Raw genomic sequence first — 18,020 nt, 5'->3', positions numbered from 1 at the left:
TAAGACAGAAAGAAAAAAGAGGAATCAGCTCTTGCTCCATAAGACAGTATTAATATAGGGTCATATATTCATTATTTTGTCCTTGTTTTACCCCTTACTCTCATTTGCTACATTTTTTTTTTTCTTTTTTTGCTGCTGGCTAAAATTTATCACACCAATATTTAAAAGCTCACTTTAAGCTGGCACCACACACTAGCAGACAAACAACTTGATTTTGGCCGAGGGTTGTCACACATGCAGACTGTTTTGCTGAGATCTCGCTCTCTTCAGTAGGTGGTATGATACACTTGCAGATACAAAATGGTGGGATGGTGACAAACATACCAACTCATCGCAACTGTCTCTGATTCCCTGTCACGTGGAGCTCATCGAAATAACAACATGAGCACCGCATGTGCATAAACAATTGTAATAACGATATAGGGCATTTTCAGACATGTAGCTTGCTTGATTTGTTCTGAAACAGGGGCACACGCACAAATATACACACAAAGAGTTAAGCCACGATTATTTTTGTCATAATGTTGCTAACACCGTCCTACCTGTGTCTGTTCTGCCGCTATCCGCAATAGAGAAGTGATTGTGCTAAAATTATCTAAGGAATTATTAAATAACTTTTAAATGTGCAACTATGTCCAGGATATTTGCCAAAAGGCTTATCCGCTTTTTTATGAAGAATTACGGTGACGAGCTGAACTACATATTTCTTCTTCACAGATCAAAAAGGCCACCACATGCTAACACCTCCAGAGTCTGTGACTGATTGTTTTGGTGCAGATCCGAGTGTGATTGCCATGTTCATATATGCCTATGCGAACCGAAATAAGGGAGAAAACGCATGAGGTTCCGAAAAAATGCTTTAATGGAGTAACTCAGTAAATCACATCCCCTAAAGGCGTTTTCACACCTGGCTTGCTTAAAGCCTTGTGAAAGTGTGTGATTGTGTATTTATCCCCTCGAGGCTTGCTGTAGAACACTCCTGTCCATATGCAGCTTTCAGTGAGTCAAGAAATCATGTTCAATAAAAACAGACTGTTGTGGCTCCGCTTTCTGATGTCATTTTAGTGTTGGTAAAAAGGCAGAAAAAAAATGCTTGGTGACAGATTCACAATGGTTACAATTATCATTTTTAATGATATGCCGGCTTTACACACATACAGTAGACTAATTGCATGTAAAAAGCATGTGATTCAGCTCTGTTTGCTCAATGTCTCTCCAAAAAGTGTTAGTTCATTCCACTAGATGGCAGCAAATACTGGGAAAAAAAAAATTTCTCTATCACCTTCCATCACAATATAAATATCTGAGATGCAGGTGGCGATCTAACGCAGCTGAGCATAGCTCGTGCACAGGCATTCAGTGTATTTTGAGATCCCATGCACCTACCCCATTCTATTGTGGAATATCTGGGCCTCCGAGTGGACTAGAAGCTTCATGTAGGTGTCATTGTAAAGCTGAGATAACATTTATATAAAATATTTTGAGTATAGCATTTCATGATCAATAGTTGAAAACATATTTTGCTGATTTTTCATGTTTTTTTTTTTGTTTTTTTTCATGTTTTTTTTTTCCTGAAAGACTGCATATTTTGTTCTGGACATCTGAGATATATCACTAGATTATTGAAATACGACAGTTTAGTTCTTTTTGAAAAACCACAAGGTGGCACTCTTTTGTGACATGGAAATTTCAGGTCTTATCTTGTTATTTTATGTAATATAAATGCAAAGGTTATAGAGTTCTGGGAAAAGATGCTAAGCTTTCCAATGGTACCACATATGACTATTTATGTATCCAGGGACTTTTACACTTTAAGCAAAAACATGTTACAGACTTCTGGTTAATATGTAATTTAATAAATTTTAATGTGGCATTACAGAAAAAAATTTAAGAGCCCATGAAATCGCTTGACAAACTCATTTTTTTTTCTTCTTCTTCCTTTGTCTCTGTTGACGTATTTCCTAGTGAAATAGGATGTTGGGACAGGTTTTATAAAAGGGATCATCACATCTTTTTCCCTTGCCAGTAGTCTTAATTCACGTCATAGCCATAAACCATGATTTGCTTCTTGCTATTTGTCAGTGTGAAATATTTTTGTTTTGTTTTTTCCGGTAGAGAAATATTGTTCATTTTAAATGTGTATATCTGCTCAAATGCTTTGTCAACTTTAAAGAGTACACTAGCATATACATGCCTTTAAATCTAATAGACATGGACTAAATGACAATTTTGCTTTTGTTGCATCTCTAAGTATTATTCTTAATATTCTTTTAGACCGAGCTTCATGTGTGTGTCTGTTAGACTGCTCTTAAAGTGTAGACTGTCTCTATTTGAGTAGACTTCAGGGTCCAGTACAGTTACTATATCAAGTGCAATCAGTGATTTTGTCATGTGTGGTAGGCTTTTGTTCTGTGGTATGTGTCTGTGCTCAGTTCCTGTAATGTGATCTTTGTAAAGAGAGACAGAGCTCTTCCTCTGTCTGTGCCCATGTTTTAAACTCAAGTCAGAATTAACTGGTTTCTGGAGTCAAAATGTTGTATAATATGACTGAATCAGCCTGACCACACTGGGTAACATAATTTTTAGGGGTTTGATAAAGTCTAAATAACTCCTTCAGGTAACATCCTGGTTACTTTCGTAACCTCCGTTCCCTGTTGGAGGGAACAAGATGTTATGTCGATGTAGTGACACTGGAGGTCGCCCTTGGTAGCCCCAAACACCTCTGATCTTTGAGAAAAGGCCAATGGGAATTGGCGAGTGGAATTTGCATGCCACTCCCACGGACATACGGGTATAAAAGGAGCTAGCTCATAACCACTCATTCAGGTTTTGTGCTGAGGAGCCGAGACAGGGTCCCGGCCATTTCAGCGGGTAGTTCAGTGTTGTGGCAGGAGGGACACAATGTCTTGTTCCCTCCATCAGGGAACAGAGGTTATGAATGTAACCAGGATGTTCCCTATCTGTCACTCACTCGACGTTGTGTCGATGTAGTGACACTAGGGGTCCCTATACAAAACGCCACAACTAGCTGAACTGTGTTACGTGGACTGGCGGTGCAAGACAGGCAAGCCATTGCGTGCCCCATAGCCAGTGCACTTGGCCGTCACGTAACCTCCCCCAACGCTCCTATGAGCATCGTACAGTCCCCCGCACCTCAGGGACAAGTCAACTGCCCAAAATGGAGACAGGCCGCCCCAGCCGTGGCCTCTTCTCTTCTTTTTTTTTCTCCCCAAAAAAGAATGGAAATCGTTCAGCTGGGGGCCATAAGTGTCCGCGTTGGGGGGGGGGGGGGGGTGTCCATTCCCAAGGGGAAGACACCATGGAGACCACATCCTGCCTGAAGGGGAGGCAATTGTGTGGAATTATGTCACACTTACTGAGTCTTGTCGGCAGTGTCGCATGTGGAGAAGTCCCCGTGGTAGGTCCTACCCAGAGGGGATGGAGCTCTACAACACAGTGACCGGTGGCAGAGGGGGCTGCCCAAGGAAGACGCAAGTTTACTAACGGGGAAACCGTCTTGCAGAAGGTACATCACACGGGGTTACATACAGGCATCCAGCGCATGTGGAGCACCTACCCCAGTACAGGGCCTATTAGCACATGTACTGGGCCGGCATCAAATTTCTCCGCAAATCCGCCTGCCACAGGGCTAAGAAGGAAGGACATCCAGGGCCCACGGTCTCGTGAACACTGCTGGGGGTTAAAAAGCACACGTCTTCCCCTCCAGGAGGGGAAAGGTACTATATACAAGCGGTACACTCGGCCAGTTGTCCCGCTGACTTACCTGTTTGTACCTGACAACACACGGGACGAACTTGCTCAACCCGGAGAAGGTATTGGGTGTTGCCCAGCCCGCTGCTCTACCGATGTCTGCCAAAGAGGCACCATTAGTCGGGGCACTGGTGGAGTGTGCCCGAAGCCCCATGGAGGGCGGCACGTGCTGGGCGTGGTATGCCAAAGCGATGGCGTCAACGACCCAGTGGGCGATCCTATGTTTGGAGACAGCGCTCCCATTCCACTGTCCTCCGAAGCAGACAAAGAGCTGCTCAGAGCATATAAAGCTCTCCGTGCGATCCAAGTAGATGCGCAAAGCACGCACCGGACACAACAACAAAAAGGCTGAGTCTGCCTCCTCCTGGGGCAGCTCCGCTTGCACCTGATCCCTAAACAGGGTCGTGGGAACCTTGGGCATATAGCTCGGTCGGGGCCTCAGGACCACGTGAGAGTATTCCGGACCGAATTCCAGGCACGTGACGCTGACAGAGAACGCCTGCAGGTCCCCTACCCTCTTGATGGACATGAGCTCAGTCAGGAGGACAGTCTTCAAGAGACTGCCTATAGCTCAACTGACTCCAGGGCTCAAATGGGGCTCCTCGCAGGACCACGGAGAGATCCCATGAGGGAATGAGGCGTGGTCTGGGAGGACTCAGCCTCTTCATGCCTCTAAGGAACCTGATGATCAGGTCCTGCTTCCCAAGAGACCTACCGTCAACTGCATTGTGGTGTGCCACCATAGCAGCCACGTACACCCTCAAGGTGTGGGGGACAGCTGCTCCACCAACCTCTCCTGCAGGAAGGAAAGCACCGACCCGACTACGCATCTCTGGGGGTCTTCGCGTCGGGAAGAACACCACTTAGCGAGCAGACGCCACTGTAAGTCATACAGGCGCCTCGTAGAGTGAGCCCTAGCCTGAGTGATCATGTCTACCACCGTGGGTGGTAGGCCACTTAGGTCTTCCGTGTCCCATCCAAGGGCCAGACATGAACATTCCAGAGGTCTGGTCATGGGTGCCAGATGGTGCCCCGTCCCTGAGAGAGGAGAAACCTCCTCAGGGGAATTTGCCAGGGAGGGGCTCTCGTGAGGAGTGTGAGGTCCGAGACCCAAGTCTGGGTGGGCCAGTAGGGTGCCACTAGGATGACCTGCTCCTCGTCCTCCCTGACATTGCACAGGGTCTGTGCAAGTAGGCTCACTGGGGGGAAAGCATATTGTGCTGTGTGCCAGCACATCTGTGCCGAGGGAAGCCTTGGTCAGGGTGTAACAGAGCGGGCAGTGGGAGGATTCCTGGGAAGCGGACAGGCCTACCTGCACTTGACCGAATCGACTCCAAACCAGCTGGACCACCTGGGGGTGGAGTCTCCACTCTCCCCTGAGCATGACCTGTCGCGACAGCGCGTCAGTTGCCCGGGATGTCAGTGGCTCGCAACGACTTGTGTCACTGCTGACTCCAGAGGAGGAGGCGGCGGGCAAGTTGCGACATGCGACACAAGCGCAAGCCACCTTGGCGGCTAATGTACGCTACCATCGCCGTGTTGTCCGTCCAGACCAACACGTGCTTGCCCTGGATCAACGGCCGAAGCCTCCGCAGGGCTAGCAACACTGCCAGCAACTCGAGGCAGTTGATATGCCAATGCGTTGCTGTCCTGTCCAGGAGCCCACAGATGCGTGCCCATTACACATGGCGCCCTAGCCACGCTCGGAGGCATCTGTTGTAACCACGACGCGCCTGGGTTACTTGCACTCAGGGAACTCCTGCCCACAGGAATGCAAGGCCCGTCCAAGAGCTGAACAAGTAGCGGCAGATTGGCGTGATGACCACGCAATGTGTGCCGTGGCACCATGCCCATCTCGCGACTCGAGTCTGATGACAGTACTGAAGCGGTCTGATATGCATCAATCCGAGAGGCGTGACTGCTGTCAAGGACGCCATATGCCCCAGGAGCCTCTGAAAATGCTTCAGTGGGGCTGCCGTGCTCTGCCTGAACAACTTCAGGCAGTTCAGCACAGACTGCGTGCGCTCGCTCGTGAGGCGCGCCATCATAGAGACAACTCCAACCCGAGAAAAGAGATGCTCTGTACCGGGGAGAGCTGATCTAGCTGTATCGCTAGAGCCAGCCAGTCATCGAGAGAGTTGAGAATGCAGACGCCCACTTCCCTTAGCAGAGCAATGGCTGCCTCTGCGACTTCCGTGAAGACGCGAGTCCCCCCCCCCCCCCATTAAATAACTTTAAATCATGTAAATTGTGCAAACTGATGTGCCCTCCATGTGAAAGTAAATTGTGCAAATATACCACCTGCTTTCCACTGGCATGTCAGTAGAACCCCATTATATTTAGCATATGTTTAGCCAGTGGTTACTTGAAGCTGCTTTTGATTTACATGAAAATTAGAGAAGCACTTAATTGTTTCCATGATGCAATCCACAAGGCTTTTGATACATATTGGTGGGATGTGATGAATTTGCATTCACTGATGCATGTCTATCTCCTGCTAACAGCTCTGAAACTGAGCTCAGGGTGAGTGCTATACAGAGTAAGAAACCCTAACTTGTATGCCAACATTATTTGTTAGAAATGCATGTAATTTTACATGTGATCTAAACAAATGCATTTAGGCAGCAGTGGCATTGGAGTGTCTTATCTTTTTATGCAGGCTGGATTAGTTAAAAGTGGTCACCTTAAATTGCAATTATTGGTAGAATCGAAAACAGACTGAATGGGTGCACACATCTTCCGTATTCCAAAGAATTCTGCCTGGCTTTGGGTGTGTTTATGTTAATGTATAACATGTGGACTTACTGATATTTATATTTCAGGCCCTATTTTAAGAGCACTAGTGCTAAGCGCTGCACTATGCTTTAAGTCTAAAGTGCCAAGTCAATGGGCATGGCCATAAAGTTTTGGTATTTTTGTGCAAGCATGTGCTACGTCTTAGGCGCAAGTGGGTTTGGTTGTGTAGATGGACTGTATGCAATGAATAAGAAGAATAAATATTTCTATGACGTGATACGCTGCTTTTATAAGCAAATGTGATGTATATTCCTTTAAATTTGATAGAATATCATATAGGTAGTGCTATTAATAATTTTCATCTACTGACACAGAAATCATGGCTAGTATTAACAGTGATTGTATCGGCATGCACTTCACTTCTACCAGTCAGTTTTGATTTTGAAAAAATTAATTCATTTATTGAAACATAAAAATGTTTTTCTAAGCTTTCTATTTCTAAATTCCAATTACACTTCAAACAACACAAGAATATAATCTAAATAATGAAGGTTAAAAAAAATCATACCAAATCCAAACATTTTCACACTCTAACTTCTTTCACCGGCCCCTTTTGCAGTGCCTTAAAAATCACTCTATGACAACAGGTGGAAAAATACCAAAACAAATTAGATCAGTACAAGTAAACATGAACATAATAACAATAATTGAAAAATAAAGGACTTATAGATAGTTTAACACAAATCTTTTTTTCATAAAACAATGACTTTCAGGGACTTGATGTTCCACAATATTTTCAGAGTTTGGACATGAACTTTATTACCACCTCCTAGTGCAATCTCCAAACTGCAAATGCAGGAACTGAGTTTAGACTTTGCGCTGAAATGTCTTAGCACAATGACAATTTCTCAGGAAAATAGCAAATTGCGCTTTGCGCCACTTCATTAACAAACAATACACCCACAGTTTGCGTGCATACACCCACAATAGCACAAACACTGCCACCCACGGGCACTTGCACTGGCACAAACATTACGTAGAATTAGCGCTCTCATGAAAATTGGATAAGACAGCGCATGATCATAGCACTGTGCTGTGCTCACTCATGAAAATAGACCGATAATTATTAGTGGTATATGAATATGGCCTGGTGGACAATTAAAGAGGTAAAAAAAAAAAATCTCATAGACTTACAAGGAAGGAGCGACCAGAACCATATCTAGCAACCAGATTATTATATACACTTTTAACATGGGCCAGTAAGAAATCACCTAGCAACACCCAAGTAATTGCATTGCAACATGCCAAACACATTCAACGTGCCTTAGCAACTGCATAGTAGCACTCTGTTTACCACCCACAACCCCCTATCATTGTGTCAATGAATTATGCAAAAGTGAGCACTACTCACGTTGTCTTAAGTATTTCTTATAAAAAAAAAAATCACTGAAATTGGGTGAGATGGATATCCCTCGTGCATTCTTTGTATAAGGCATGCAATACATTCACATGCACTTTAAAAGTTTGATTCCTGTATTTCTGCATCTATACACATTAATCAGACCACAATTGACCTTGGCATTGTGCACATGCTCCGAAAGACAGAGTTGATGTGCGACTGTATTTAACATCCTCCCTGCAAATATGCAAATACACATATTGTCAGACCGATAAAGACTGTAGCTCGACTTCAAAAAACCCCACTGTAGCTCAGTTATAACTGTGCATGTAAATGCACTGAATGAATTAGAATTAGATTTGAAACTACAGAGTTTAATATTGTGCATAATGTTTGACTGTGTGATTGAGCTCCAGATTTGCACGTGCACATACACGGCTGCTTCATTATATTGTTGCACTCTGGCTGACACCAAACTCCCATCAGGTTTTCATCCAGCAGCTCTCTGTGTATAGATCCTGTACCCATTTGAATGCCTCTGGGCTGTGTAATTACCCCCATGTGAGGAAACAGCATGCAACCAGAGTGCTGCGTTCTGCCAGCAATCTCATGCACAAGACTTTAGTTCTCCTCAAAGAACACACTTACTACAGCCAGTCCCATTACTTCAGAGAGAACAAACTTTATTCATGAGGTATGTGAGTGTGGAAGAGCTGATCTAGCATCAGATTTAACGTTGTCTGTATTGATCATGGTCATATAAGGAACAGAAGTACGACTGATTGGGGAACAAATTATTAAATAATTATACCAAAATAATATGAATAATAATTTATATTTTAGTCTTATTTACAGTGAAACAGAACATTCTTTGGGAAATAATGTACAGTACGTTGGGACTTGATTTTTTTATTTGGAGTTGATGGTTAGTGAAAAGATGGCTACAATATTATTGGTTAATGTTTTTCCCCACCCACATGGTCTTGGTTGCATCACCAAAAAAGAACTGTCATTTCAGGAGCAGACAAAGTGAATGCATTTTAATGATTGTGATTTTATTTGCATTTTTGTATATGTATTTTTTTTTATATAACTTACACTGATGAATTGTGTTTAAAAAGACCAGGTACATGTATTAAGAAAGTAAATAGGGTTTGATATATTTTATTTCAGAGCTGCCATGTAGTCTTTTTGATCTTTAGTGCACAGAACACATAATTCACATAATGTATGTTTTAATAGAGAATATGAAATAGGATAAAAGAATAAAACGATTTTAAAACATTTTTAAAACCTTTTTACCAATACAGCCTTAAAACTGGTTGTTTTTAGCAGCACTTATACCGCATACGCATGCATTATTTAAATAAATCTCTACATCTTAAAGCTGAAGTGTGTAATTTCTGATCTACTTGCGTCGCCAAACAGAATTCCAAAAATAATAATTATTTTCAGACAGATTTCCCATACTCCTTGTTTGCTATTGTCCGGACCAACAAATAGTCCTGCCCCAAACTTGTGGCATTGGTTGAGCAAACATTGCCATGTTGGGCTGGTCAGGATGCTCAAACAATCAGGGTAATGTTTTGATAGTGGCATAGAACCACAGTGTTTACACTTTTCAGGGAAATCAACCAACAAATGGCTTGCTTATAGTTTTTGTTGCATATTAAACTGGGACAGGAGACATGAGAAAAACATTTTAACATTGAAAAAATTACACACTTCATTGTTATGAGCAATTTACTTGCAATTTGTGTTGGTAACAGTCCATCTAGGATATTATGCAGTATGTACAGGGCTCACAGTCTTTGTTTCGGTCTCTTGCAGAATGTGTACGTGAACATCACTCGGATCATGTCCGTGGGGAACAGGCTGCTGGAGGCGGGTCATTATGCCACACAGCAGATCCAGCAGATCTCAGGTCAGCTCGAGCAGGAGTGGAAAGCATTCGCTGCCGCTCTGGACGAGAGGAGCACGCTGCTGGAAATGTCTGCTAACTTCCACCAGAAAACTGACCAGGTGAGGCCTATACTTGCAGACACATACTTACAGATACAGTGATAAACACACACACACACTAAATTAATGTATATGCTGTACTCTCACATTTGTACACAAACACAACATAAAGCACTATTACATTTTCTTTAAAGAATAATTCCATTTGTAAACATCCTTCCACTTTAAAGTCAAAGTGTATGATTTCTGTACCGCAAGCAGCACCGTTGCAAAAATATTGATTGTTTCCAAACACTCCTCCCACACCCACTTCCATCTTCCATTGACAGGTAGTCTCCCAAAAACGCCCCCTAATTAATTGAACGTCCCCTAAGTTGGGATCTCACATACTGTACATTAGGTGCTTCTCAATCGGAAGGCTGCCGCCTCGTTAAGCTGGATATCTCGGCTGCCACGACATCAAGCATCGTCAAAGGCCATCTCAATTGTGAGGACACTTGGAAGGCAGCCTCGTTTCGCAGCCTTCGTTTGCCATATTTTGGAGGATGCATCAGGTGTATCCTTCATGGCCTTCAATCATCCACAATCCTTTGCACATGTCCCAAATTATTTAAAAAAAAGTGCGGAAAACCTTTATGATGCAGCTTACTTTTTTATCTCTCTCTTCAAGTTTTTATTTGCATTTTCAGCAATGATGTAGAAAATGTGTAGAAAATATGTAGAAAAAAAATGCAAGTAGTTTAGATAGTACAACAAATTAGAAGATAAAAAGCACCAAAAAAGAAAGAAATAAAATTAATAAAAGGTCAGTTACATGAATCAGTAAGGACATATTTCTCGTTTTCTGAAGTATATGGGTTTTCTAAGCAAAGTAAAATATTGCATGGTTCTAGGCATATGGTTCGCCATGCGCACTTACTAGACTGTCTCATTGTAGTGCTGAATGCTGGGGAGGAGACATTATTAGGCTGATACTCTGTCTGTTTATTCTTTTATTTTGATTTTATTAGGACACAAAAAAATTATAATTTGTATTTGTTCAGATTGTAATTTATTTATTTTTTATTTTATTTTATTTTTTTTTAAATAAGACACTGTTCAAATACACTCAGTGGTGGGCGGCCCAAAGCTATTTTGCAAAAATCTAAGGCAGTTATATCAACTGAGACATTTGGATAAACATTGTTTAGAGCTAGAGTGACAGTTTTTATCCATTTTAATACATAACATGTATAATCACCCATTGAATCAGGAAATAATAAAGGAAAATGTGTATAGACTTTGTTACAGGAATTTCTGTCCATTCAGAAGTAAAAAGTCCTGATTTTTTCACAGATATATGGTACAACGGGGCTAAAGGCACACCTTAAGGAAAATTTGCTTTTTGTCTGATCACAAAGTGTATCAAGTATTTGAGAAATACATTTATTTTTATTGAATATTGATGGAGCGGATTCACGTGATGCTTAGTCTCGCGTAGCCAGACCTTTGAGTTAAACAGCAAAGGTCTGGGGTCTATCACAGCTAACACTGGCAAAGAACCACCCACTTAGGCATAAAAAGCCATCTAACTGACATGTAAAGCGACCAATCACAGTCGGGTTTGTCATTACGTGGTGTTTAGGGGCGGGGTTATCGGAGACGTCTCATACCATAATAAAAGCATGAGAAAATAAATAATTTATATAATTGTGCGCGAGACTCCGTGAGTGATTGCACAGAAAACATATGGGAAAATAGAGGAAAATTTGTAGCGAGTGCAAGTACAGCACAGAAAACCTCATCGCAGAGTATTTCACAGACATAACTAAGTAAACATAGCAGAATATGCAGCTCTACTCATGGATATCCGCTTTACTTTCTGATACGTGCCTGAAACCAAATGCTGAATAACTTTAAAAGAGTTGATGTCACTTACCTGCCAAAATTATGTGATTATTTAGTCCTCAAAGTGCTTATTGTATCAACACTGAACCTTGTGAACTTGACACGTGCTACCACCTGGACCAGCACAAACTAGGCTCTCGGAAATCCTGTAGAAGCCAGCCAATCAGATTTGGTCTGACTGGACTGAGAAAGTGTTTAAAATTTTGTGTGCTACAAGCGTCAGATGGTTAGTACATAGACTGTGGGCATGCCATCTGATGCTGAGACTACGTGAAGCTATGCGAGGGTTGATCGCTTAGTAGGGATGGGCGATACCACTTATTTTCTTTTCGATCCGATACCAAGTACTTTTAGGCCAGTATCGCCGATATCGATACCAATACTGATACCTCTAATAAATAAAATTTGTACACATTTTTTTGATAAAATTAGGAACTTACATTTTTATATATATTTATAGACCTAAGCAGAAAATTATTAGGCTTCTTTGTTTACCTTTTAAAAATTAGTAAGTATAAGCAACATACAAAATTAACCATAGATTATATGGCTACTATTACTAAAACCAAGTTACAATATGGATACTACAGTAATGCTGTAGCAAAACCATGGTTAACTGTATCAAAACCTTGGTTACTGCCAAAAAACAAACAAACAAAAAAACATGGTTACTATAGTCATGGTTACTAGTCATGGTTAATACAATATTACTACAGTAAATCCATGGATGGTTTTCATAAGGGTATCATTTATTAACGAGGATTAAAGATCATTATCAATGTTTTAACACCTCTGAATTTAAATAAGCCTGTATAAATGGTCACACAAGCCCATTATAATACATGTCATGTCTAGGTTTGTCATTACTTCGTGTGAATAAGTCCAGATGCTGTTTTTCTGTCATTACCTCAGGAAAACACTGCTCCCTCTTTGAACGAGCACTATGACTGAAAGGGTGAGCGCTGTCTGCTGGTGTATTTTAGCATTTCTGCGTGTCAAGATGAGCGGAAGAAAAAATAGTTCCAGTGCCATGCAACAGTTCGCTAATATAATTCTTTTTTTCCACTTCGAAGCTTATGAGATGCATTAGTATTCATGTTATCTAAATTATAAGATCACTAGTTAAAAAAAACTTCAGAATTGATATTTTTATGTGAGGATCAATATTCTTGATACCACATCAGTATCGGAAGTATCGATACTTTAGTATCGATCCACCCATCCCTATCGCTTAGAGGCAAGCTCTGCTTAAACTTTGCTTCAGTTATCCTTTTAAGCAATATTAACTGGTGAGAACTGTAATAGTTGCAGGATGTAGAAAATGTTTAAATCGTCAGACTGTGGGGACATTAAAAAGCACTTACGTTCTCACACGTCGGATGCCTCGCAGGATCAAGATGGCAGAGGTCCAGTTGATAATGACAGTGAGCTTCGTGATGTAGGTTGGGATATCTCAAAAATGTATTCAGCACTAACAAAAATTTTGTTCGACATGGAGGTCCTCGCAGAAATATGTCACGCGATCACATCTGTGGAGACGAAACTTTCCACCCTGATCACAAGAATGGATGATGTTGAAAAACGTGTCGAGTTTCTGAAGTCGGCTGAAAGAGAGCTACAGGGTAACCCACCTGCTTCCAAGGCTGATGTGGAATGGGTGTGGGAAAACTAGAAGATATGGAAAACCCCTTTATATTTTTTTATTATTTTATTGAACACATTTATGTACAGTTTAATGGCATGGTTTATGTTAAGGGGAAATAAAAATAAATAAAAAACAAAACAATATATATATAAATATACTGTATGTAAAAATCACCGGACTTGAGCAATCTGGTAACAGTGTCACAGAAGATCTCATGAGCGTTCATGGACCGTCGGATTTCCTAGCAATGGACACCAGTTGGGGCTGTTATGCGTGATGTTGAAGTGCATTATTTTTCTGTTCTGTGGGTTGTTGGGGATTTTGTGGTTACATCAATGTTGCATAGTTGTCCATATAATTTAACCTTGGGTACACAATTTTTTTTGCATGTCAATATGTCACACTTTAATATAGGTAAAATGTTTCTCTCCACGTGGAATATTAATGGGCTGGGGCATCCTATAAAAAGAAGGAAGGTGGTGTCTTTCCTTAAGAGTAAAAAATTTGATATAGCGTTCCTTCAAGAATCACACCTTTCTCCACAAGAAGCTGAAAAACTTGGCAGGGCGTGGGGTGGGCATGTGTTTTGTAGTGCTGGTTTGAGGAAGAGCAGAGGAGTCATCACATTGATAAGTAAGCATTTACAATTTAAATGTCTCAAACAGATCAGAGATAATTTAGGAAAAGTAATTATTGTATTGGCTGAAATACAGGGGCAAAATCTTTTTTGGCTAATATTTATGCACCCAACATCTTGAGGGAAAGTTACAAGCAGCTGGGATCCTTCATGATATGGTTTTGGGTGGAGACTTCAATCTTTTAATGGATCCAATCCTTGATCATAGTGATGCAGTGGTGTGTAGAACCTTTAGAGCAACATTGACACTATAGAGGATGTGTAAAAATATTGGTCTTACAAGCATTTAGAGACTCCTGAATCCATCTGGGAGAGACTACACCTTTTTTCATCAGTTCATAAGATTTACTCTAGAACAGATTTTTATATATATATATATATATATATATCTAAGTCACTTATTCCATCTGCCACTGACTGGTCAATTGGGAACATTTTAGTTTCAGATCATGCTTTGGTGTGTTTAGAGATGTTGCTGCATATAGAGAAAAGAAAATCATATAGATGGCACTTTAATACATCCCTTCTACAGGACCCAGCATTTCAACCAATGTTAAAGACAGAAGTCAGTGTTTATGTAGAAACCAATTGGTTATCAGTGTACTCTGTGGGCTTGGCATGGGAGGCACTTAAGGAAGTTCTTAGGGGGCATATCATATAATATGCCTCATTCATTAAAAAGATCAAAGCACAGGAATTCATAGAATTAGAAAAGAGTATTAAAAGTGCTGAAACAGAGCTGAAGTGCCAAATGTCATCCAATGGTCTTAGAGAGTTGCCTCAGATAAAGTATAGGTAGTATTTTGTAACAGAAGATAGAGTTTTGGTTATTCAGGGCAAGACAGATACACTTTGAGTCTGTGGACAAGCAGGGAAACAGTATATTTACTTCTGCCACAGATATTAATAACGCCTTTAAAGAATTCTATTTAGATCTTTATAGCTCTACGTCTATGTCTACCGATAAGTATATTAGCAACTTCGTAAAGCCGTTAGAACTCCCTAAATTGATGAGTGATCAAAAATACTTTCATGACTCAGATATTAATTTGGAGGAGCTTGTTGAGGTAATTAAAGCCTTGCCAACAGGTAAGGCACTGGGGCCAGATGGTTTTGCCACAGAATTATTAAGAGTCAATAAAAAAGGTGTACTACTGCCAACAATGACGCAAGCCCTGATCAGTCTCATTACTAATAAGTGTAAAAGTTATCGTCCAATTTCCCTGATCCAGTTAAAAATCAAAAATTCTGGCTAATCGATTAAGTAATTACATTTATAATACATATAGATGAAGTGAGGTTTATTCGTGGTCATAGTACTTCTGATAATATTAGACATTTTATAAATATTATGTGGTCAGTATGATTGCTGCCATCTCACTTGAAGCTGAGATGGCATTTGATAGGATGGAATGGGACTATCTTTTTAAGATTTTGGAAATTGGGGGCCTGGGTAGCTCAGTGGTAAAAGACGCTGGCTACCACCTCTGGAGTTCGCTAGTTTGAATCCCAGGGCATGCTGAGTGACTCCAGCCAGGTCTCTTAAGCAACCAAAAAGCCCGGTTGCTAGGGAGGGTAGGGTCACATGGGGGTAACCTCCTCGTGGTCGCTATAATGTGGTTCGTTCTTGGTGGGGCGTGTGGTGAGTTGAGTGTGGATGCCGCGGTGGATGGCGTGAAGCCTCCAAACGCACTATGTCTCCATGGCAATGCGCTCAACAAGCCACGTGATAAGATGCACAGGTGGACGGTCTCAGACACGGAGGCAGCTGGGATTTGTCCTCCGCCACCTGGACTGAGGCGAATTACTACATGACCACGAGGACTTAAAAGCACATTGGGAATTGGGCATTCCAAATTGGGAGAAAAAGGGGAAAAAAAAGAAAAAATATATTGGAAATTTACGGGTTTGGGAACCCATAAATACTTTATAAACAACCATTAGCGGCAGTGCAAACTAATGGATTAATTTCAGATATTTTTTTCTCTTGGTAGGGGAACCCGGCAAGGCTGTCCTCTCTCCCCTTTATTGTTCTGTCTTGCCCTGGAACCATTAGCAGCCACAATAAGAAAAGATGATGATTTACCTGGCATTGTAGCAGGAGGTGTGGTGCATAAACTTCTACTTTACGCAGATGATATATTATTATTTGTCTCCGACCCTAGTAGATCTGCCTAGCCTCCATAAAATTATTCATTCTTCCTCCAAATTTTCAGGATACAGGGTGAATTGGTCTAAATCGGAAGCTCTTGTCTGACAGCATTTTTCCCCGCCATGGCTTTCCAACCTTGCGCCTTTCAATGGCCCAAGCAAGGCATTAGGTATTTAGGCATTTTATTTCAAGCAAATTTGAGAAATTTAGTTAGAGTTCATTTTGACTCATTAATGAAAAGGTTCTCGTGCGATGTGGGTAGGTGGGCTTCACTACATTTGTCTATGGCAGGGAAGGTCAATGTTATAAAAATTAATTGTACCCCCATATTTAATTATCTACTACAGTCTCTCCCTCTAAAAGTTCCTCTTTCTTATTTTAAACAATTTGACCATTTGAAATGGTAAATGACCTCGGCTGCATTTCAGTAAGTAACAGACCAATTGACAAAGGAAGTTTAGGCCTCCTCAAAATTTAGTTTTATTACTATGTTTTTAGTCTCAGACACCTGGCCCATTGGTCTCTTCCACCTGAGAGAGCCCCTCCCTGGTACTACATTGAACAAGCTTTCTATCAAATTGCCTAGAGAAGTAAAAATGCATCCCATTATTTCACACTTACATTCAGTATGGACAAAGGTTTCCCGTATGTTTAATTTTGATACTCACCTAAATGTTTCCTCAAGCATATGGCTGAACCCCAAATTGTGTATTAACAAGTCCCCCTTTTTCTGGAAAGAATGGATGGAGAGGGGTGTTGCTACACTTTGTGACCTTTATGAAAATGGAGCCTTGAGATCATTTGAAAATACAACACAGCAATTTGGCATTTCTAGGTCTCAATTTTTAGGTATTTACAGATGCGCCATCTACTTTGTACTATTTTTGGGGGTAGTACACAGCCACCCTAAAACAGCCTTTGGAAAGGGGCATGACGCATCAGTGTATTATTCATCGTTGATTCAGATTCTTAGTAACATGGCCTAAACAGCTCTTATAAGGTTATGGGAAAGAGATTTGAACTTGGTATTGGAGGATGGGGAGTAGGAAAGAATAAAAAAAAAATTAAAACAATGTCTAGGGATGCAAGGGTATGCCTTATTCAGTTTAAGGTTTTGCATCATTTCTACTGGATTCCCTCTAGATTGTTTAGGCTTGGTTTAAAAGACACACCTACCTGCTGGCGATGTTAGTTGGGGGATGGAGACATAAACAGTGCTTTGTGGTTTTGCACTAAGATTCAAGAATTCTGGGTAAGAGTCCTGAATTTTATCTGTGAGGTTTTAGATACTCAAATTTCATACTGTCCCAGACTATGTATATTGGGTGATGGGGTGGTTATTAAAGTGCGTGACAAATATACAAAAAGCTGGGTCTAAACTAGTGTAATTATTGGCAGACAGATCATTTTTAGAGGATGAAATTCAATTGGCGCTCCCTCCTTTCAAGAATGGTTCATCGAACAAATTAAGATTATACTTATTCAAAATAACCACTGCAGAAAAGGGTGTATAATTTCTTGTTCATTTTGACCACATTTGACATTTCATTACATCTTAAGTATTCTATAAACAAATTAATCTCCATTGTGATTGGATCAGTCAATGTGAGCCCACTTTGAACATTCTTCATATCAGATCTATTCGCCCCACTTATGAAAAGCAGTGTGTTTAATAGGGGCTTATAGCCCCTGCAACGGGGGGCTTTTTACCCCAAATAATATCTTTTCACATATTGGACAGTTATTGAATATCTATCTATCTATCTATCTATCTATCTATCCATCTATCCATCTATCTATAGATAATCACCTTAAACAAAATTGAAAATGA

The 18,020-nt window shown here is 41.0% G+C and overlaps 2 protein-coding genes across 7 annotated transcripts in view; one reads left to right on the top strand and one right to left on the bottom strand.

Annotated features, from left to right (window-relative positions):
- LOC127452718 (C-C chemokine receptor type 4-like) overlaps positions 1–18,020 on the bottom strand; it is a 218,248-nt gene that overhangs the window by 64,632 nt on the left and 135,596 nt on the right. The gene's annotated exons all lie outside the window — the stretch shown is intronic.
- Positions 1–18,020, top strand: part of LOC127452713 (triple functional domain protein-like) — a 226,143-nt gene that overhangs the window by 111,295 nt on the left and 96,828 nt on the right. For all 6 annotated transcript variants that reach the window (XM_051718338.1, XM_051718337.1, XM_051718336.1 and 3 more), the window contains one exon: positions 9,737–9,928. In XM_051718338.1, coding sequence (XP_051574298.1) covers positions 9,737–9,928 — 192 coding nt within the window. The remainder of the gene's footprint in view (positions 1–9,736; positions 9,929–18,020) is intronic.

This window comes from Myxocyprinus asiaticus, chromosome 15, assembly GCF_019703515.2.
Source record: "Myxocyprinus asiaticus isolate MX2 ecotype Aquarium Trade chromosome 15, UBuf_Myxa_2, whole genome shotgun sequence".
NCBI classification, from domain to species: Eukaryota; Metazoa; Chordata; class Actinopteri; order Cypriniformes; family Catostomidae; genus Myxocyprinus; species Myxocyprinus asiaticus.
The sequence above is the reverse complement of the archived record's forward strand: the minus strand, read 5'-3'. Positions and strand labels throughout refer to the sequence as shown.